General features: G+C 31.5%; 1 protein-coding gene across 8 annotated transcripts in view; it reads left to right on the top strand.

Moving 5' to 3' along the window:
- The window catches only part of CEP112 (centrosomal protein 112), a 728,584-nt gene that overhangs the window by 335,421 nt on the left and 369,333 nt on the right, over positions 1 to 23,830 (top strand). For all 8 annotated transcript variants that reach the window (XR_012481126.1, XR_012481125.1, XM_074260574.1 and 5 more), the window contains exon 21: positions 10,425 to 10,655. Coding sequence is in view for 6 of the 8 variants with exons in the window: in XM_074260574.1 (XP_074116675.1) it covers positions 10,425 to 10,655 (231 nt within the window). In the remaining 2 variants the exon portion in view is untranslated. The remainder of the gene's footprint in view (positions 1 to 10,424; positions 10,656 to 23,830) is intronic.

The following is a 23,830-nucleotide window of genomic DNA, read 5'->3' on the forward strand; positions in this document are numbered from 1 at the left end:
GGATTTACATGTGAATTCTACCAAACATTTAAAGAACAATTAGCCCCAATGCTATATAAACTATTTGGAAAAATAGGGAATGAAGGAGTCCTACCAAACTCCTTTTATGACACAGACATGGTACTGATACCTAAACCAGGTCGATCGAAAACTGAGAAAGAAAATTATAGACCAATTTCCTTAATGAATATTGATGCTAAAATCTTAAATAAGATATTAGCAAAAAGACTTCAGAAAATCATCCCCAGGATAATACACTATGATCAAGTAGGATTCATACCAGGAATGCAGGGCTGGTTTAATATTAGGAAAACTATTAGTATAATTGACCATATTAATAATCAAATTAATAAAAACCATATGATCATCTCTATAGATGCAGAAAAAGCATTTGACAAAATCCAACATCCATTCCTACTAAAAACTCTTGAGAGTATAGGAATAAATGGATTATTCCTTAGAATAATCAGGAGCATATATTTAAGACCTTCAGTAAGCATAATATGCAATAGAAATAAACTTCAACCTTTCCCAGTAAGATCAGGAGTGAAACAAGGTTGCCCACTATCACCATTACTATTCAATATAGTACTAGAAACTCTAGCCTTGGCAATAAGAGCCAAGAAAGAGATCCAAGGAATTAGAGTAGGAAATGAGGAAATCAAACTATCATTCTTTGCAGATGACATGATGGTATACTTAGAGAACCCCAAAGACTCTGCTAAAAAGCTATTAGAAATAATTCAGAATTTTAGCAAAGTGGCAGGATATAAAATAAATCCACATAAATCCTCAGCATTCTTATATATCACCAACAAAATGCAACAGCAAGAGATACAAAGAGAAATTACATTCCAAACAAATGTTGAGAGTATAAAGTATTTGGGAATCCATCTACCAAAGAATAGTCAGGAATTATATGAGAAAAATTACAAAACACTTGCCACAAAAATAAAGTCAGATTTAAATAATTGGAAGACATTCAGTGCTCTTGGATAGGCCGAGCGAATATAATAAAGAGGACAATACTCCCCAAACTAATCTATTTATTTAGTGCTATACCAATCAGACTGCCAAGAAACTATTTTAATGACCTAGAAAAAATAACAACAAAATTCATATGGAAGAATAAAAGGTCGAGAATTGCAAGGGAACTAATGAAAAAAAAAGTCAGATGAAGGTGGTCTAAGTGTACCTGATCTAAAGCTATATTATATAGCAGCAGTCACCAAAACCATTTGGTACTGGCTAAGAAATAGAACGGTAGATCAGTGGAACAGATTAGATACAAAGGACAAAAAAGGGTACATCTATAGCAATCTAATCTTTGACAAACCCAAAGATACCAACATTAGGGACAAAAATGCATTATTCGGAAGAAACTGTTGGGAAAACTGGAAATTAGTATGGCAGAAATTAGATATGGACCCACACTTAACACCATATACCAAGATAAGATCAAAATGGGTCCATGATTTAGGCATAAAGAATGAGATCATAAATAGATTAGAGGAACAGAGAATAGTCTACCTCTCAGACCTGTGGAGGAGGAAGGAATTTATGACCAGAGGAGAATTAGAGATCATTATTGATCACAAAATAGAAGATTTTGATTACATTAAACTAAAAAGTTTCTGTACAAACAATACTAATGCAAACAAGATTAGAAGGGAAGTAACAAATTGGGAAAATATTTTTAAAAGTAAAGGTTCTGACAAAGGTCTCATTTCCAAAATATATAGAGAACTGACCCTGATTTATAGGACACCAAACCATTCTCCAATTGATAAATGGTCAAGGGATATGAACAGACAATTCTCAGATGATGAAATTGAAACTATTTCCACTCATATGAAAGAGTGTTCCAAATCACTACTGATCAGAGAAATGCAAATTAAGACAACTCTGAGATACCACTACACACCTGTCAGATTGGCTAAAATGACAGGAACAAATAATGATGAATGTTGGAGGGGATGTGGGAAAACTGGGACACTGATACATTGTTGGTGGAGTTGTGAAAGAATCCAGCCATTCTGGAGAGCAATTTGGAACTATGCCCAAAAAGTTATCAAACTGTGCATACCCTTTGACCCAGCAGTACTACTACTGGGATTATATCCCAAAGAAATTCTAAAGAGTGGAAAGGGACCTGTATGTGCCAAAATGTTTGTGGCAGCTCTTTTTGTTGTAGCTAGAAACTGGAAGTTGAATGGATGTCCATCAATTGGAGAATGGTTGGGTAAATTGCGGTATATGAGGTTATGGAATATTATTGCTCTGTAAGAAATGACCAGCAGGAGGAATACAGAGAGACTTAAATCAACTGTTGCTGAGTGAAATGAGCAGAACCAGAAGATCACTATACACTTCAACAACAATACTGTATGAGGATGTATTCTGATGGAAGTGGAAATCTTCAACATAAAGAAGATCCAACTCACTTCCAGTTGATCAATGATGGACAGAAATAACTATACCCAGAGAAGGAACACTGGGAAGCGAATGTAAATTGTTAGCACTACTGTCTATCTACCCAGGTTACTTATACCTTCGGAAGCTAATAATTAATGTGCAACAAGAAAATGGTATTTACACACATATATTGTATCTAGGTTATATTGTAACACATGTAAAATGTATGGGATTACCTGCCATCCATGGGGAGGGAGTGGAGGAAGGGAGGGGATAATTTGGAAAAATGAATAAAAAAAAAAGAAGTTCTGAGGTATAATATGGTTAAAGTAAGTCAGATTTATCTATATTTATATATAGATACACACACACACTATCTGGCACCAATATGATGAATTCCCAGGAGTAGAAGATCACCAACCTTGTGAGATACAAACCAACCTAAGTAAGAAAAGGTTAAAGCTTTTTTTGTTGGTTAGTATTGAAATCTGTCCCATAAGTGGCCATTCTGGGTGAGAGGGTATCGCATCTCAAAACACAATATAATAAAATTTAAAAAAATTTACATTTGGAAATACTATTCCTCATTTTTCTTCATTCCTGTTGTTTTAAAAAATTGTGTATTTGAGTATATCTGTATACATACAAACATCTTCAGTTCCCAAGCTCTTTTAGGAATGCATGTTTGAACAGGTGTTGATTTCAACTTTCTATCTTAAAAGGTTTACTTAGAAACAATAGCAATATTTTGGATGTCATGTTATTCATCTTGTAATTTTTTTATCTCTCCAGGTGATTTAACTGTTTGTGATCTAGGATTGGAGATGAAATTTCTTTCTCCTTTTTAGTTGTCTTTTCCCATTATATTCATCTCTCACTCCCTTTCTGAATCTTCCTTATTTGATGTTGAATTTATGTCCAAGGCTGAATCTGACAGTTTCTTCAGTCTTTTCTCTGGTTTAAAAAAAATTACTTTTAATTGGCTTCAGTTACTTTTTTTTTGGGGGGGGGGGGCATTTATTCCTGTGCTTTATATGCTTTTGGGAAAAACCAGTTTTTTCAAAACTTTTTTTCAGGCATATAGTAGGTTTTTTATTATTTAATTAATGTGATACATTATGATTATAGTTTTCCTTGTAATGAACCAATCCTATATCACTAGTATAAACATAATTTTGAATAATTCTTTTAATATGTTGTTGTAGCCTCTGTGCTAATATTTGGCTTTATTTTTTTGAATCAGTGATCATAAGGCAAATTTGCCTATGATTTTCTTTTTCTATATATATGGTTATATCAGAAAATAAAGTTTGAATGGTTTCTTTCATTTCCTATTTTTACCAGCAGTTTATATAAAATTATAATTATCTTTTCTTTGAATATTTGATAGAACTCACTTGTAAATCATTTATCTTTTCTTTTTCTTTGAGAGTTCATTCATGGTTTATTCATTGTCTTTTTTCTGTGTGCGATTTATATATCTAATACACACACATATATAATGTGCTTCTCTGTGTCTTTTTTAAAAAATATATTCATCCATTTCATCTAAATTATCTTTTTTGTATATATATACATATATATATAATTTGGCAAAATATTTTCTGATAATTTAGTTCATCTTCTATTGTTAAAATTTCTTTCCTTCTGTGATGTTTATATAATGCAATGGATGGAGAACTGGTCTTGAAGTGGATGGAGAACTTGTCCTGAAGTCAGGAGGATCTAAATTCAAATTTGGCCTCAAACATTTAATACACATTATCTGTGGGATCCTGGGCAAATCACTTAACCCCAATTGCCTCACAACCCCCAATCACCAAAAAATCTTTTTTAAACAAGCTATTTGTTAGTTTCCTTTTTTATATATTTTATTTCCTCTCAATTACAACTAAAAACAAATTTTAACACTTTTTAAAAAATTTTGAGTTCCAGGCTTTATCCTTTCTTCCGTTCCCTCCTCTCACTGTGTACAGTGACTCCGGTTCTGCTCACTTTTCTTAGCATCAGTTTATGTAAGTCTTTCCAGGTTTTCCTGAAATCATTCAGCTTGTCATTTCTTTATGGCACAATAATATTCCATTTACAATTATATACCACAATTTATTCAAATATTTTACAATTGATGGACATCCACTCAATTTCCAATTCTCAGCTTCCATAAAAAGAGCTGTTTTAAATATTTTTGTACAAATAAATCCTTCTCCCTTTTTTGATCTCTTTGGGCCATAGACATAGTAGTGGTATTGCTGGATCAAAGGATGTACACAGTTTTATAGCCCTTTGGGCATAGTTCCAAATTGCTTTCCAGAATTAATGGATCAATTTACTACTCTCTGAGTAGTGCATTGACATCCTAATTTTCCCACATCCATTCCAACATTTGTCGTTTTGCTTTTAACAGTTTTTCATATGCCTATAGATACCTTTGGGTTTTCTTTGTGTATGTGTGTGTCTAAAAACTTCCTATTGATATCCTTTGGTCAGTTATCATTTGGGAAATTACTTCTGTTCTTATAAATTTGACATGTTTTTCTATTCAAGAAATTAGCACTTTGTCAGAGATATTTGATGTAGTTATTTTCCCCTATTTTCTGCCTTTTTTTCTAATTTAGGTTGTACTGTTTTGTTTTGTTTATGCAATAAAACTTTTTTTTAATTTTATAGAACCAAAATAATCCATTTTATATTTTGCAATGGTCTATTTTATTTTGTCTTAAATTTTTCCTTTATCCATAGATTTGACAGGTAAACTTCCCACACTCTCCTAGTTTGCTTATGTGTTAGTTGTTGGATTTTTTTTTTTTTTAACAATTACTGGATTAAATCTTAATTCAATGGATTTTATCATTTGTTTTCAGTTGTATTAATCACTTCTTTAATTTTTTACATTTCTGCTTTACTTTTTAGATTTTTTAGTTTCTTAACTTGTTAGTGTTAATTACACACTTTATATATCTGTTCTTTCTTAGTTTGATGGATGTAACTGTTTAGAATAAAAAATTTTCCCCTGAGGTTTACTTTAGATATCCCATTAGTTTTAAAATGTTACATTGTAATAATCTTCATCTATGAAAACTTCAGTTGTGTCTATAATGTATTCTTTGACTTAAGAATTAGAATTTAATTATTTAATCTTCCACCAGTTTTACTTAAATTTCCAATGACCCTTTCTTTTTTTAAAAAATTTATTATTCCAGATACATTCAAAGATAGTTTCCAACATTCACCTTTGCAAAACCTTATGTTCCAAATTTTTCTCTCTTCCTCCTCCTGCCATACTCCTTAAGACAGCAAGCAATACAATACAGGTCAAATATGTGCAATTTTTCCAAATATATTTCCATATTTGGCATGATATTCAAGAAAAAATCACATCAAAAGAAAAACATGAGAAAGAAAAAAAAAAAAGCTGGTAAACAAACAACAACAACAAAGGTGAAAATACTATGTTACAATCCACATTCAGTCCCCACAGTCTTCTCTCTAAATGTAAATGGCTCTATCTATAAGCCTATGGGAATTGGCCTGAATCACCTTATTGTTGAAAAGAGCCAAGTCCATCACAGTTGGTCTTTACATAATCATTTTGTTGCTGTGTACAACATTCTCTTGGTTCTACTTGCTTCACTTGGCATCAGTCTCTTCAGGCCTTTCTGAAATCATCCTGCTGATCATTTCCTAGAGAGCAATAACATTACATTAGCTTCATATCCCATAACTTATTCAACCATTCCCCAATTGGTGGACATCTTCTCAGTTTCCAGTTCCTTGCCAGTACAAAAAGGGCTGCTACAAAGATTTTTTAATACATGTGGGTCCTTTTCCATTTTTATGATTTCTTTGAAATGCGAAACAAGCAGAGACACTGATGGATCAAAGGGTATGCACAATTTTATAACCCTTTGGGCGTAGTTCCAAATTGCTCTCCAGAATGGTTGGATCATTTCACAACTCCATCAACATTGTATTTGTGTCCCAGTTTTCCCATGTCATTCAACATTTATCATTATCTTTTCCTGTTATTTTAGCATATTTGAGAGGTGTAAAGTGATACCTCAGAGTTATCTTAATTTACCTTCCTCTAATCAATAATGATTAGAGTATTTTTAACATGGCTTTAATTTCTTCATCTAAAAATTGTTCATATCTTTTGGCTATTTATCAATTGGGGAATGAATTCTTATAAATTTAAGTCAATTCTCTATATATTTTAGAAGGGAGGCCATTATCAGAAACACTGGCTGTAAATTTTATCACCCAGTTTTCTGATTTCTTTCTAATCTTGGCTACATTGGTTTTCTTTGTTTCACTTTTAATTTAATATAATCAAATTATCTATTTTGCATTTCATAATGTTCTTTAGTTCTTCTTTGGCCATAAATCCCTCCCTTCTCCAAAGATATTACAGGTAGACTATCCTTTATTATCCTAATTTGCTTATTTAGACATTATTTTGACAAAAAGAATCTAAATCATGAACCCATTTTGGCTTTATTTTAGTATGGTATCTTGGAATGCAAGATGTTGGTCAACGCCTAGTTTCTGCCATACTGTTTTCCAGTTTTCCCAGCAACTTTTGTCAATTAGTGAGTTCTTATCCCAGAAGCTGGAGTCTTTAGGTTTATCAAACACTAGATTACTATAATCATTGTGTCTTGTGAGTTTAACCCCCTCCATTCATCCACTGCTCTATTTCTTAGCCAGTGCCAAATGGTACTGATAACTCCCACTTTATGATATAGTTTTAGGCCAGGTGCAGCTAGGTTATCTTCCTTTGAATTAAAAAAAATATATCAATTCCCTTGAAGTTTTTGACCTTTTGTTCTTCCAGATGAATTTTGTAGTGGCAGTTTGATTACTATAGTACTGAATACATAGATTAATTTAGACTGAATTGTCATTTTTATTATATTAACTTGGACTACCCCTGAACACTTGATATTCTTCCAATTATTTAGATATAACTTTATGTATGTGAGAAGTATTTTGTAAATGTGTTCATATAGTTTTGGGCTTTGTAATGGCTGGTAGACTCCAAATATTTTATATTGTCTACATTTATTTTAATTGGAATTTCTGTTTCTATCTCTTGCTGTTGGACTTTGTTGATAAAATATAGAAATGTTGATGATTTATATGGATTTATTTTATATCCTGTGACTTTGTTAAAGTTGTTGTTTGTAGTAGTTTTATAGTTGATTCTCTAGGATTCTCTAACTATATTATATCATCTGCAAAGAATGATAGTTTTGTTTCCTCATTACCTACTCTAATTCCTTCAATTTTCCTTCTCTTATACTTAAAGCTAACATTTCTAGTACAATATTGAATAATAGTGGTGATTCTAAGCAAACTATTTTTATACCCCATCTAATTGGGAATGCTTCTAGCTTATCTGCATTACAAATAATGCTTGCTAGTAATTTTAGATAGATGATTCTTATTATTTTAAGAAAAATTCCATTTATTCCTGTGCTCTTTAGTTTTGTTTTTTTTAAATAGGAATAAGTGTTGTGTTTTATCTAATGCTTTTTCTGTGCTTACTGAGATAATTATGTAATTTCTATAGTTTGGTTATTGATATGGTCAATTATACTAATAGTTTTCCTGCTATTAAATCAACTCTGCATCCCTGGTATATATCCCACTTGATCATAATGTATTATCCTGGTGATAAATTGCTGTAATCTATATCCTAATATTTTATTTAAGAGTTTTGCATTTATATTCATTAGAGAAATTGGTCTATAATTTTCTTGTTCTGTTTTGGTCCTTCTTGATTTAGATATCTGTGTAGTAAAAGGAATTTGGTAGGACGACATCTTCCCCTATTTCTTCACATAGTTTATATAGTGTTAAATTAATGATTGGTTGAATTCACTTGTAAATCTGTCTGACCCTGGAGATTTTTTTCTTTGGTAGTTCATTAATGGTTTGTTCAATTTCCTTTTTGTAAAATGGTACTATTTAAGTATTTTATTTTTTCATCTATTATTCTCAATTATCTGCATTTTTGTCAGTATTCATCCATTTCACTTAGATTATCAGATTTATTGGTGTGCAATTGCATAAAATAGTTACTGATTATTGCTTTAATTATCTCTTTCTTTATTGGTGGTAAATTAACCCTTTTCATTTTTTGATACTGATCATTTTATTTTCTTCTTTCCTTTACTAATCAAATTAACCCAGAGTTTATCAATTTTGTTGGGTTTTTTCCTAAAACCAATTTTTAATTTTTCTTATTAATATAATAGTTTTCTTACTTTGAATTTTATTAATCTCTCCTTTGATTTTCAGAATTTTGAATTTGGTATCAATAGAGGATTTTTAATTTGTTCCTTTTCCAACTTTTCTTCCTTATCTCTTTTAATTATATCTATTTTTGCTTTGCTTTATCTGAGATCAGGATCACTACCCCTGATTTTTTTTTTTTTTACTTCAATTGAAGAATAATAGATTCTGCTCCAACCTTTTACCTTTACTCCTACATATCACTCTACTTTAAATGTATTTCTAGTCCAGTGTGCAATCTGCTTCTTTTTTATGGGAGAATTCATTCTTTTCACATTCACAGTTAAAATAACTAACACTGTGTTTCTCACTATCTTACTTTCCCCAAGTTTTATTTCACTTTCTATTTGAAAAAGCTCATTATGCCATGATTGAAACTGCAATCATTTAAAAAGCCTTGAACAGCAACATAAATGTTATGTGTTTTATATATATATATATATATATATATATATATATATATATATATATATATATATAAAATCAACACATTAGTTTTGAGACACTTCATAAATAAAGCAATATCTTTTCTTTAGTGTAAAATGTGAACCTCCATATGTGTTCCACAATTTAATTAGCTATTGTCAACATCATCTTAATAATTCATCAGATTTGTACTGTCACACATCTGCTGATTTAACAATAGTAGATTTTTATTTGAAACTGACCAATCTTTTCTTTCCATTTGCCATGCAGTATTGATATACTTTATTATTGAGTTTAGAATCAGAAAAATCATGTTAAAATAAGAGCAATAAAAGAAACTACTTTGCTAGAACTTTGTTTTAATGTTAATGTTCATCCATATAAGTCAAGAAAAGAAAGAGAAATGGATTGAAATAATATTAGACACAATTGTGAGACCATTTTCTCTAGAAAATGAAATGAGAGTCATTAATTTGAAACCATTTTAACACAACAGTAGAAGCAATTGCAAGGCTACATTCTCTTCAGAGGCAGGCATGAAATGGATTACTCCACTATCCTTGTTCAACACATCAGTAGATCTCTCTTGTTTGAGACAAGAAGTCATATAGTGCTTGTCAATTCTAATCTAGTAGATTCAGGCCTTTGTTCAGAAATTTCATGTTGAAGTAATTGAATTCAAGATACAAAATAACAAATATACAATTTTGATTCTAGCTGAAATAATTTTTCTTTGCTATAGTTATGATGATAAAAATAAGGACTATTTATGATTTTATTCTATGACTCCCAATGCCATAAATTAGTTCTAATCTTGATTTTTTTTTTTTTTTTTTTGCTGAGGTAGTTGGGGGTTAAGTGACTTGCCTGGGTCACACAGCCAGGAAGTGTTAAGTGTATGAGACCAGATTTGAACTTAATCCTCATGACTTCAGGGCTGATGCTCTATCCACTGTACCACCTAGCTGCCCCTAATATTGTTATTTCAAATTTTTATTATTCAATGTGTGTTGAAAGAATATCAGGTTTAATCTCATGATCACTCTACTAATTCCTTCAGGAAATTTTGGCAGAGTGTTGTCATCCGAAATGGAAGAAATAAATGCAGGTTTTTATATGAATAATTGGGAAATTCCCTTAAGACTTTATAAATATTGTTTAAAAGTATAGGTAGAAGAAGAAAAGGAGATGGAGATAGCATTTCCATTTATATTCTTAAATACTTATGAAAGTCTTTTATCAGGAATGCCATTTCTAATAAGAGTCCCTCCCTTTAAAAACAATAGGTTATTTCTGATATGGAGGCTCAAGTTCACAAATTGAGAGAAGAGTTGATTCAAGTAAACTCTCAAAGAAAACAGCAGCTTGTAGAGCTTGGACTTCTTCGGGAAGAAGAAAAACAACGAGCAGCTAGAGACCATGAGACCATTGTGAACAAATTGAAAGCTGACTCAGAAAAAATGAAGTTAGAACTGAAAATGACACATGCAGCTGAAACAGAGTTAACATTGGAAAAGGTAAGCTATGGTAAATTTATTCTCTAGAATTTTTGTTCAAAAAGTCATAAACTCTAAATATAAATTATAAAGCAATATCTATTTAAATTATTAGACCTCTCTGAGGAGACTCTTGATTTGTGATTTATGGAGTAATTAAGAATGAGAATTAATTTTTTACTATAATATACTTTCATATTGAGCAAATTGAGTACTTTGCCATATTTTTAAGTTCTATCAAAAGTAATAATAATAATGATTACTAGTTTTCATATGGAACTTAAAAGTTTGCAAAGCATTTTGTAAACATTATCTCTTTTTATCCATGCAACAATCCTACACATAGGTACTATCATTGCCTCATTTTTGCCCATGAGAAAATGAAAGCAAATAGAGTTTAAGTGACTAGTCTAGAATCATTCAGCTGAATACTGAGGCCAGATTGAAATTTAGGCCTTCCTGAACTCTCAAGTTTAGAATTCTATCCGCTGTACTACATAGTTGCCCACAAGAGTCTTCTGCTTAAGATTCATAAAGACTGAATGAGATACTTGCTAGTTCATGCCTTATGCCTCCTTTTAGTTATTCCAGGAAAACCTTCTAAAACAAAGTTTAGGTTTGGCACATGTATCAGGTTTTCTCCAAAGAGATTAAGGGTCTTATCCAGAAAAGTCTAGAAATCTTACTTAATATACAAAATAGTAGATAAAAAATATAGAATAGATATGTATTTTCTCTACCACCAAAAAAAAAAAAAAAATGCTTGTGTTTATGAAACAGTGAACCAGGAACCTATCACTCCCATTATGTTCTTGTGCTTGGTTAATAAATAAAACATGAATCATTTTGCAGGACCACCTTAGATCTGTATTGTTCATACAACTCACTATAGATCAATATCTTCTGACAAATATATATAGCTCATCCTGGTTTCATTGAACATCTACTTTGAGAAGAATATAGCTACAGGAAATAGTTCTTGCTACTAGCACTTAGAGCTCCCAGTGGCTCTGGAACTTTCCAGTTCATAAGGTATAACTAAGTCTGGAAACATTCATCTCAGGATGGCTATTCAATTACCTTTTCTCAAATTAAAAAAAAAAATACAAAACAGAAGAAGAAGCTAAAAACTTGAGATCCAATCTCAAGTTTATCAGATCATAGACACACACACACACACACACACACACACTCCTTATAAGATCTGTACTACTATAATTGTTGCGCCTATGGAAGGGGCAGGAAAAAAGGGAGACCTCCCCATTTTATTTAAAGTTCAAGAAAGAAGTAGCTCAGTCTGACACATTTGAAGTAAGAAAATGAAAGAAAGCAGAAGTTGTTTTTCTTTTTAAATCTGCTGATTGGGTGACAACTCCTATCTCAATTACAAGTCACTTGAGCATAATTCTCCCCCACTCCAAATAGGAACTGAGGTATCAACTAGAAGCTTCTAATTGCATGTGCCCATTTTCAAGGTGCCAGAGCACGAATGTCAACATATGTGTCTTGAGAAAGAAGAAAGGACACATTTATCCTAGTTAGAAGCATTTGTTATCATTTAGCTTCCATAGAATACAATCTACTATTTGGTCACTATTCTGTAAAAACTACTTTTCCAAATTAATTTCTAGGCATCTTAACCTTCTGGATCTTAAATATAAATGTGGAAATATACTGGTGTAGTTATGTGTATGTATATAACTAAAATATATTTGTTATAAAAATCCTATACTTCATAACTAATTTATCTTATCTGTTATTGAACCTTTTGATTCTCTTATTACTAATAGTTAAGATCCTTTAAAGTGCTCTTTCTAGGTTAATTCTTTTCTGACTCAATCCAGTTTCATCCTGAATCAAGAGGACTTTTTACCTTTTCAATTTTTTTGAATTTTTTTTTTACATTATGTTTATTTCCAAATATATCATTCCCTTTTTTACTCCCTAGAACAATCATTTTTAACACCATCCAAATCTGACAAAAATATATATATTGTTCTACCCTAAGAATCTTTTATCTCTGCTATGAAGGGAAGGAAGTATATTTTCCCCCTTCTTTTTAAAAGGCAAGTTTGATTATTATAATTAATTATTATTATTATTGCTGTTCTTGTTGTTACTACTACAACTATAATAGCATTCAGTGACAAGTTTCTTGTTGTAGAACCTCACTGGTTACTTTTTGAATTCCATTATGCCAACTATCCACCATGCTTGTTCTCTTATTTCTGGACTTCCTTGTGCTGCCTGCTGCTAGCAGTATTCCCTCTTGCCAATCTTAGATATGACTGGTCTCCATGTCCCTGTTATTCTGAATCTGACTTATTTTTATCACCAACTAAAGCTTGATTATGACAAGTTTTTTTTTTTTTTTTGGTTTCTAAACACAAAGTGAAAGTAGCAGATTAGCTAAGGTAAGAGTCATAAGAAGTAACAGTCTATACTCATATAAAGAGGAAGAAAATTGAAAAACCATAAAAATAGTTATAGAAATTAGAAGCCCACCATGCTGAGACTTGTTTATATAGAGGCAAGCAATGTTAATACTCAGCTAACCTCTAAAGACTTCATTCCTTTATCATATTGAAAGATAATTGATATCTATCATAATGATCCTCTAATACAAAAGGTTTTGTTGTATTTGGAATACTTTGTTTAATAAAGGACTTTCTTAAATGTTTAATGATCATTCTTCTATTTTATTATTCTATATAATAAAATGTGTAACAGTTAGATGATGTAGTTGACAATACTGGACCTGAAGTCAAAAAGACCTAATCTTTCTGAATTTAAATCTGACCTCTGATCCTTAATAGTTGTGTGATCCAGAAAGTCTCTTAATCCTGTTTGTCTCAATTTCCTCATCTCTAAAATGAGCTAACGAAGAAAATGGCAAACCACTCCAGTATTTTTGCAGAGAAAACCGCAATATGGTCATGAAGAGTCAGACATGACTAAAAATGACTGAACAGCAACAATAAATACACATTAAAATTTTTAAAATTCCATAATAAGTAAAATCTCCAATGTTTTAATGCCTTAATTATCTGCAAAATTGATGTTATAGAATTTCCTTTCCTTATGCCAGATAAATGAAGCTTCAGTATTTAATAGATGTGAGGAAAGGCATTGCCATTAAATAATGATTATAGTATCCAGAAATTCAAGGAATCCTAGAGGTCATTCAGTTTTTCAAATGAGGAAACTGATGTGCAGAGATGGGAAGCCAATTCATTCATTCAGTAATTTGATTATTTATTGAGAATTTCATTTAGTCAAGGCACTGTGCTAGGTACAGAGAGAAATGAAAAGATGAATAAAGCACAATATCCAGCCGCTAACACATGAGTGAGATAAATTCAAGTTTTCTGAAAAAAAAATTGAAAAAAATAAAGAAAATCCATATTAAAATATAAATTTCTGTCCAAGTGGCCCGATATTAGCCTTAGAGTCAGTCAGACCTAAATTCAAATATTGACACAGACAGTTCTTTTGTCTGTGACCCTAGATAAATCACTCTCTATTTGTCTCAGCTTCCTCATCTGTAAAATGAGGGTGATTATAGTATATGCTTCAAGGAGCCGTAATGAAGAACAAATGAGATAATGCACATAATTCAATTTTGCAAACAAAGTACTATATAAATGCTAGTATGATTTAAGTATCTAGGTACTTCATCTTCTATAAGTTTGAATCCAGGGTTTTATTGTGGCGTGTTTTTTTTGTGACCCTGAATTCTCAAAGAATATTCCAACAGAGTTAAGCTCCAAGTGGTAGCTTTAACACTTTTTTTTTTTTTAAAGTACACAAAGCTTTTAAGTATAAAATCAGCAATGTAATATATGTATGTGGTCCAAGATCCAGCATAGGTAGGTTTAGAGAAGTTAATAAAAAGATTTTTTCCCCCTTAGGAAAGAAGGGAATAAGCATTTATATAGCATCTACCAAATTCCAGGTATTATGTTAAGTACTTTACAGATATTATTTCATTTAAGCCTCCCAACAGTCCTGGGAGATAGGTGCTATTATTATCCCCATTTTACAGTTGAGGAAATCGATAAAGAGGAATTAAGTTACTTTTCAAGGATCATTCAACTAGAAAGAATCTGAGGCCATATTTGAACTCAGATCTTCCTGAAGTTGGGCCCAAGATTCCTAGCTACTGCACCACTTAGTTCCGTGGCAATACTTAGCAAAACCTAAACATCTAACACAATACTCCTTGATCATCTCATTGCCACTTAGACTCAGAAACTTAACTGTAAAGAACTTAATTTTTCATCTCCAGACCTTCCGCCTTTGGCCCTTGCTGTGTCATCAGTGAGTCTGTCTTATGGTATTTTTTTTTTTTTTTCAGTCCAGGGCAGCCTTTACTTTAGTCCCAGCCTTCTCATTAACAGTTGCCTTGCTACCTCATGAGTACCCTCTGTTGCTCTTCCCCCTTTCTTTATTTTCAGTTTAGCAAACATAATCAAATTAATATTTACCATTGTGAAATGGCATATCAATCTATGTCAATCCAGTCCTAAATGGCTCCCTCACTATCCCTGCAATAGTTCAAGTTATGATATTCTACCCTGATCAACTTCTTCCCTCTGTGATTTATCTTCCTCTATTAAAATATAAGTTCCTTGTGGATAGTGCTGAATAAAATTACTAGTAAAAATTAAGAGTTTAATTGCTTTGTCATTAATTCATCCATACTAAAGAGTCTATTACTAGAAGAAATATGCCAGTAAAATCACAAATCCTTGAAATAACATCCTCCATATTCTAAATAGTTTAAGATCATGTATAAGTATTTTCTCCAAAATATTGTGTGTGGGACAATAGGGACCACAAAAATAATTAGAGAATCTCGAAATAAGAAAAACAAAAAGGGGGTTATTATGATCTCCCTAGAAAGGACAACCCTCATCTGACAAGGGATTTGTCAGTAAAGAAGTGCAAAACACAAACTGCAAAACACAAGATTAAATAGAGTAGATTAGATTTTAATAGATTAAAAATTTTTGAGGGGAGGAGAAGGGTTGGTATAAGGCAGGAATATTCCCAGAACCTAGAATACTGTCTTGCTAGTTGATTTGAATAGAATCTTTCTGCACACAGATGAACTATTCCTCTTCAGATTCAAATTGACTTCAATGGCACCTATTAGGTGATTCTCATAGATGATCTTTCCATAGTAAATAAAGTGATAGTAATTCCTATGAATTCCCTTTTCACTTCATAATAATGAAACTAATAAGTTTTAACTCTTGTTTGATTGACCTGCAAGGGTCGAGGGGAGTTGCCTTTGATTCTGTCATCCAATCATAAAGTATTTCCTGTGTCATTTTCTTTCTTGGGGAAACTGAAAGCCCCTGTGATCCTTTCTTATTTATTAAGGAATTACTCACACTTAGAATCTATTGATTGAGCAGGCTTAGATTTCTGGCCTTTGGTGATTACATTATTTGTGCCAATTGTATTAATATGCCAAATTCTTCCATTTCCCCACTTTAACTTGTATATACTTTGCATTTATTTACATGATAATTTCCTGTGGTATATTGTAATCTCCTAAATTATAGAGAGGTTTCATTTTTATCTTTGTATCCACAGAGTTAGTTCGGTGTTGGAATGTAATAGGCTCTTAATAAATTCTGTTAAATTGAGTTGTTAGTTACTTCAGGAACTTCATGTTAAAAGAAACACGCAATTCTCTAATCAGAGTCAGAATATTAGGGTAAAATGTTACTCGAAATAAGTAGTATTGCAATAATGCAGTACTTAAGCATAGCTATATATTTCAGAAATTCAAATATTTATTTAAATAATTATGTTTTAAATTATATATTTAAATATATAATGAAGTAGTATAGACATACTAAAACATTATAACAGTATTGATAGACTTTTTTTTTTTTAAGTCTTTGTGAAATCAGCATCACTGTAATGAATATGAAATTCTTGGGCTCCAACCTTAAAATAATAGCTGAAGAAATAAGATTGAATTTTTCTAGCTAGGAGTCATCTAAAGGCTGTAATGAACAATTCAGTGTCTTTTATAAATTTAAGGAAAGTAGCACATAGCATAATTATTTAAAGCCAACATCATAGAATGTAAACCCTTGAAAGTTACTGTTAAAGGATTAATATTAATTTATGAAGACATAATTTTAATTTAAAATGGATTTTTTTATCTCAATTTAATTTTTTTACTGATCTTTTCTGTTATTTTTAATTTTGTTAAAATGTTAACTTCCTCATATTTGTTAAGTTATAGAGCTTGACAAATTTTGAAAATAATTTTAAAATTAATTTCAATCAATTTGCTCATGATCATTACATGCTCTTTCTTTGACATATCTTTAATTGCCAAATGCATATTAGGTACCTCTACCTGTATGTGCTACTATTATCTTAAAATTTCTTAAAATTCGATCCATTGCCCCTCAACAAATAAAGCCAGAAAATTTCATTGTAACATAGATATAAGGCTATGAGATATGAGGAATAATGTGAAATTAGTTCAGAAAGGTAGTCTGGAATTACCTTTCTTGTGAAGGGCTTTAAAAACAAAGCTAAAGAGGTATAGGATAGGGAGTTGGGCCCTCAAATGTCTAAAATATGAAGCTGAGTCCCAATCAGAAGGGAGAGCATTAAAAGAGGATGAAAGGATTTGATGCTGCTGGAAAAGGAACTAGAGAAAGTAAAGGGGAAAATGCAAGAAGTAAGTGGCTGTGGACATAAGAGAAAGTCTAAAAGTTCAAAACTCTAAGGAAGAAAGTCTGTGTAAAAACTTAGTTCTGAAGCCGATAAATCCATAGAGGTTCTGCTTCTACGGAACAATAAATAAAATCTTCAGGTGAGTACACTATGAACAAGTATTATGTTTTGAAGTAAAATAAACTAAACTCTGGCTTTAGAAAATAAAATTTTAGAAATAAACTAAACTCTGGCTTTAGAAAATAAAATTTTAAATTCTACAAAAGATCAAGAACCATTATTAGCAAGAAATTATAGGATGGTTCAAAATAAAAATAAAACTTAAAAAAAGAAGAAAGAGATGAAATATAGGTCAGAAATCAGAGCAAAGTTCATGTCAAAACAAACTTCAGGATTCAAAACATAATAAAGATGATAGATAATCTCTTCACAGAAGAAGAGATTCTGAAATCTAAAATAATAGATATAGAACAATAAAATTCATGAGGAAAAAATTTGACAGAAAAGAAGTAACATTTTAAAAAGACTACATCAATTTTATTGAAACCAATGTAACTGACTTAAAAGTACATAAACATAACCTGAGGATTCTATATCTACCAGAAAAACAGGACAAATTGAAATATTAAAAAATAAAATAAAAACTCAAATACCATATTAGAGGAGATATTATGAGATAACTTTCCAGAATACTTATGAGATAACTTTCCAGAATACTTAAATGTATATTGCAAAGCAAAGCACTGATCAACTGAATTTATAGATCAGTAATAGAAATAATATTTGAATTTTCAAGGTGTATATGATTATTTTTTTTACAATTTCAACAACAAATTTTGCAAACATCCACAGAAAGACCTTCAAATATGAAGGAATACCAATTCATATAATACAGGATCCTTCAGTCATTATAAGAAATAAAAGAATAAAATAATGTGTCCCCAAATTCAGGGGAGCATAAACTTATCAAAAAAATAACTTATCCTTTAAACCTGAACCCAAACTTCAGTGAGAAAAGATGGAAATTTAATAGAAGAGACATTTCTATCTTAAAAAAAATTCACAGGTAAAGATAGTTTTTAATTTGCAACCATCCCAATATTAGGAAAAGGAAGGCTAAATGACCACAATTCTCAAAACTAAGTAATTAAAATAACTTTTCGCATGTTTATAAAACATTATTTTTGGAGGGAAAAAAAGGAAATCTAATAGAGATAAGAAGACAAAGATATCTTTAAGGAGCTAAAGGACCCTAAGTGACTAAAGATTTAATAAAAACATAAAGAATCAGGAGATGCAATGGAAGAAGAGCTGGATGTGTGCTCCATGAACTAAATTCTGTAATCCTTTAAAAGTGAATTAATATCATTTCTAGAAGGTATAATACAATGGAAAGATGCAAGAATAAATAGGGTGAGAAAAGAGCTAATAGAGAATTGTAGATTGCCATCATTCCACCTACAAAGATCATTTGGAGCCAGGTTATTATGTGGGGTTATATAGCTAAAAAAGAGTTTATATTTTATAAGATAAGCAAAAATAAAAATTCAAAATATATAAACAAGGAAATCATGTTTAAATATTCCAGGAACAATTGAAATACCATTATTAAATGTATGAAAATATATCTACATCAAACAACATAATTCATAAGCAAATTCATAAGGGTTCTGAATTACAAAAAGATAAAATTATGGAACTGTAATTATGAAAGATTTTAATATTCCTTTTTTAGAACTGTATAAATCTAACAGCAAGATAAACAAAAAATGAAAAAAATGTAGCTGAAAAAAATTGTTAGATAAGTTAGATATGAAAAGAAGAACATTAGAAATTTTTTAAATGGTCTCCAATTGATAAATGGTCAAAGGATATGAACAGACAATTCTCAGATGATGAAATTGAAACTATATCCACTCATATGAAAGTGTTTCAAATCACTACTGATCAGAGAAATGCAAATTAAGACAACTCTGAGATACCACTACACACCTGTCAGATTGGCTAAGATGACAGGAACAAATAATGATGAATGTTGGAGGGGATGTGGGAAAACTGGGACACTAATACATTGTTGGTGGAGTTGTGAAAGAATCCAACCGTTCTGGAGAGCAATTTGGAACTATGCCCCAAAAGTTATCAAACTGTGCATACCCTTTGACCCAGCAGTACTACTACTGGGATTATATCCCAAAGAAATACTGAGGAGGGGAAAGGGACCTGTATGTGCCAAAATGTTTGTGGCAGCTTTTTTTGTTGTAGCTAGAAACTGGAAGATGAATGGATGTCCATCAGTTGGAGAATGGTTGGGTAAATTATGGTATATGAAGGTTATAGAATATTATTGCTCTGTAAGAAATGACCAGCAGGAGGAATACAGAGAGGCTTGGAGAGACTTACATCAACTGATGCAGAGTGAAATGAGCAGAACCAGAAGATCACTATACACTTCAACAACAATACTGTATGAGGATATATTCTGATGGAAGTGGATATCTTCAACATAAAGAAGATCCAACTCACTCCCAGTTGATCAATGATGGACAGAGATAGCTACACCCAGAGAAGGAACACTGGGAAGTGAATGTAAATTGTTAGCACTAATATCTGTCTGCCCAGGTTACATGTACCTTCGGAATCTAATGCTTATTGTGCAACAAGAAAATGGTATTTACACACATGTATTATATCTAGGTTATATTGTAACACATGTAAAATGTATGGGATTGCCTGTCATCGGGGCGAGGGAGTAGAGGGAGGGGGGGGGATAATTTGGAAAAATGAATACAAGGGATAATATTATAAAAAAATATATAATAAAAAAATAATGACTTCTAACTATTGAAGATTACTGAGGAAGGAGATAATAACAACATCTAAATTCTTGTGGAACTTAATAAATATCTCATTTGCTCTTTTCAACAAAAAAAAAAAAAAAAGAAATTTTCTAAATGGGAATATTGAAGAATATATTTTTTCATTTCCCCATAGTGCCTTTATAAAAATAGACCATTTTCTAGGACACAGAAAAATAATTAATTATAAAAGGCAGAAATTCTAAAGATATTTAGGAGTGAAATGTTATTAACTATGTAACTTTAAAGTGATTTAACAGACCAGAATTTTCAAAAGGAGAAATCAGGTTTGGTACACTCTGTATTAAATAGAAACCATGTTCAAAAATGTTCAGTAGCTAGACTTAACACAATGTTGTTAGTTCTGAGGAAAGCTTTCCTTTTAAAGAAACAAACAAGTCAGTACTGTAGTTGTGCAGAAGTATCAGGTACATGATGTACCCAAGTATCAGGGGGTGGGAGAGCAGTTTGCAAGGTGAAGAATTCACAAAATACATTTATCATAGTCACAAAGGAGGCCTTTTATTTACAAGAAGGAGATTAAGCATCATATTTTAGGTGAGATGGCTTTTTAAATCAGAGGAAAGAGTGAGAGAGAAATAAGAAAATAAGAGTGAGTACTAGAGAGATAGGGAGGAGTTACAGAATCCTAATGGAGAACAAAGTCACATGCCAGTCTAGGTGACCAGATACACAGTGAAAGCAGTTGCATGAGATGGTTTAGTGTGTCTCAGACATACTAATGTCTCAGGAGTTGGTCTAATTGCCATCTAATCCTTTTACCCTCTTCTATTAATCTGCACACTTTGTCCCACTCCCATAAATCTATAGACCCTTCTTATGTGTGTGTAACTGTTTCAGAGGAAACTATGATTACCATGTAATTTTAAAAACTATAATGTTTAGTCTGACAATCAATTCTTTTTGCTTATTGTAAGTTAATCCAAATTTATACTTTTCCTTTTAAGAATGTCTAATGCATAAATTTAAGCAGCTTTCTTAACTGTTTCTTGTGTTGTTCTCCCATTTGTTTAATTAACCTCAGAAGTAATTTTTTAAAGTACTTTTTTTTTCTTATTTTATTTATTAGTTCTAGGGATTTTTAAATATTTATTTTTAACTAACTACAAAATAAGAAAAAACAAAAATAGAAAAGGAAAATAAAAAACAAAACATCGTCATGTACTCAGTAGAACATCAGGGAAAAAGTGTATATACATACACACACACACATATATATATATATATATATATATATATATATATATATATATATATATATATATATATATATATATATATATATATATATATATACGTATACACCCATATATATATTTATGTGCATACATGCATAAATCAACATACACACATACACATTCATATATATGTAAGCATGTGTCTAAAACTTAATGTGACTGCTATGTTAGATTTCTCTCTTGATTGAATATTTAAGTTTGACTTTGAGATCAATGATTACTCGCTCTACTTTTTCTAATAAATTCTAGTTCTGATCCCTGGTGTAGTATTTGTGTGTATCTATAATTTCCTATCCCTACTAACTCTTCTACTTAATTCTGCTCCTTAACTTGCCTTGCTTTTAATGTAACCTCCCACACCCAGGGTTTCTCCCTTATCTTCTACCATTTTCCTTCCCTCTTTATCCTATTCCCATTAATCTAAACAACCTTTTATACTCCACCTCATCCTATGCCACCTTTCTCTCCCTCTTTATCTCTTCCCCACTATTCTACACACCCTTGTCCCACTACCACCTTATCCTTTTTCCCTTTTCCATTAATCTACACTCTTTGTCCCACTCCCATAAATCTACACACCCTTCTATATTCCACTTTATCCTTTTCCCTTTCCCCTTGTGTTGTTCCCTACTTAACCCATTCCCAATGTGAGTAGGTTTTTAGAATTATCATCTCTTCTCTCCACTCTAATCTCTGTGTTGGTTCTTCCTCTGTACTTCATTTGTATAGAAAAATTACTATTTTTGTCTTTTCCTAGACAGTCAGATCATATTCAGATCTGTCCCAATCTTTCTTTTGAGATACCCAATTACTTAATAATCTTAAATTCATGGTATACATTACCACACATAGAAAACACAATTTGTCCTTATTAAGTCCCTTTAAAATTAATTTTTGATGTTGGCTTTTATATGTTAAATTTTCTATTAATTTCAGCTTTGGTTGAGACATAGCCCTAAAAATCTGCAAGTTCCTTGAATGTCCTTTTGTTTCCATGCAACATTTTGGTTAGTTTTGTTGGATAAAAAATATTTTTTACTTCAGGCCTAGTTCTTTTTTTTTTTTTTTTTTTTTTTAATTATAGCTTTATATTTACAAAATATATGCATGGGTAGTTTTTCAACATTGACTCTTGCAAAACCTTTTGTTCCAACTTTTCCCCTTCTTTCCCGCATCCCCTCCCATAGATGGCAGGTAGTCCAATACATGTGAAATATATTAAAGTATATGTTAAATACAAAATATGTATACATATTTATACAATTATCTTGCTGCTCAAGAAAGATCAGATCTAGAAAGAAGGTAAAAAAACCTGAGAAGGAAAACAAAAATGCAAGCAAACAATAACAAAGAGTGGAAATGTTATGTTGTGGTCCACACTCATTTCCCATAGAGATCTCTCTGGGTGTAACCGATTCTCTTCATTACTGAACAATGGAATTGATTTGGATCATCTCAGCTTCGAAGAGAGTCCATCAGAATTGATCATCATATAGTATTGTTTTTGAATTGTATAATGATCTCCTGGTTCTGCTCATTTCACTCAATAAATGTAAGTCTCTCCAGGTTTCTCTGAAATCATCCTGCTGGTCATTTCTTTCTTTTTTTTTTTTTTTTTAATTTTTATTTTATTTTATAATTATAACATTTTTTTTGACAGTACATATGCATGGGTAATTTTTAACAACATTATCCCTTGCACTTACTTCTATACAGATTTTTTCCCTTCCTCCCCCAACCCCCTCCCCCAGATGGCAAGCAGTCTTATATATGTTAAATATATTACAGTATATTCTAGATACAATATATGTGTGTAGAACTGAATTTTTTGTTGCACAAGAAGAATTGGATTCAGAAGGTAAAAATAACAGTTTACATTCATTTCCCAGTGTTCCTTTTCTGGATGTAGCTGGTTCTGTCCATCATTAATCAATTGGAATTGGATTAGCTCTTCTCTATGTTGAAGAAATCCACTTCCATCAGCATACATCCTCGTACAGTATCATTGTTGAAGTGTATAATGATCTTCTGGTTCTGCTCGTTTCACTCAGCATCAGTTGATGTAAGTCTCTCCAAGCCTCTCTGTATTTCTCCTGTTGGTCATTTCTTATAGAACAATAATATTCCATAACATTCATATACCATAGTTTACCCAACCATTCTCCAATTGATGGACATCCATTCATCTTCCAGCTTCTAGTCACTATGAAAAGGGCTGCCACAAACATTTTGGCACATACAGGTCCCTTTCCCTTCTTTAGTAGTTCCTTGGGGTATAAGCCCAGTAGTAGTATGGCTGGGTCAAAGGGTATGCACATTTTGATAACTTTTTGGGCATAATTCCAGATTGCTCTCCAGAATGGTTGGATTC

The sequence above is a fragment of the Sminthopsis crassicaudata genome, chromosome 4, assembly GCF_048593235.1.
Source record: "Sminthopsis crassicaudata isolate SCR6 chromosome 4, ASM4859323v1, whole genome shotgun sequence".
In the NCBI taxonomy this organism is placed as follows: domain Eukaryota; kingdom Metazoa; phylum Chordata; class Mammalia; order Dasyuromorphia; family Dasyuridae; genus Sminthopsis; species Sminthopsis crassicaudata.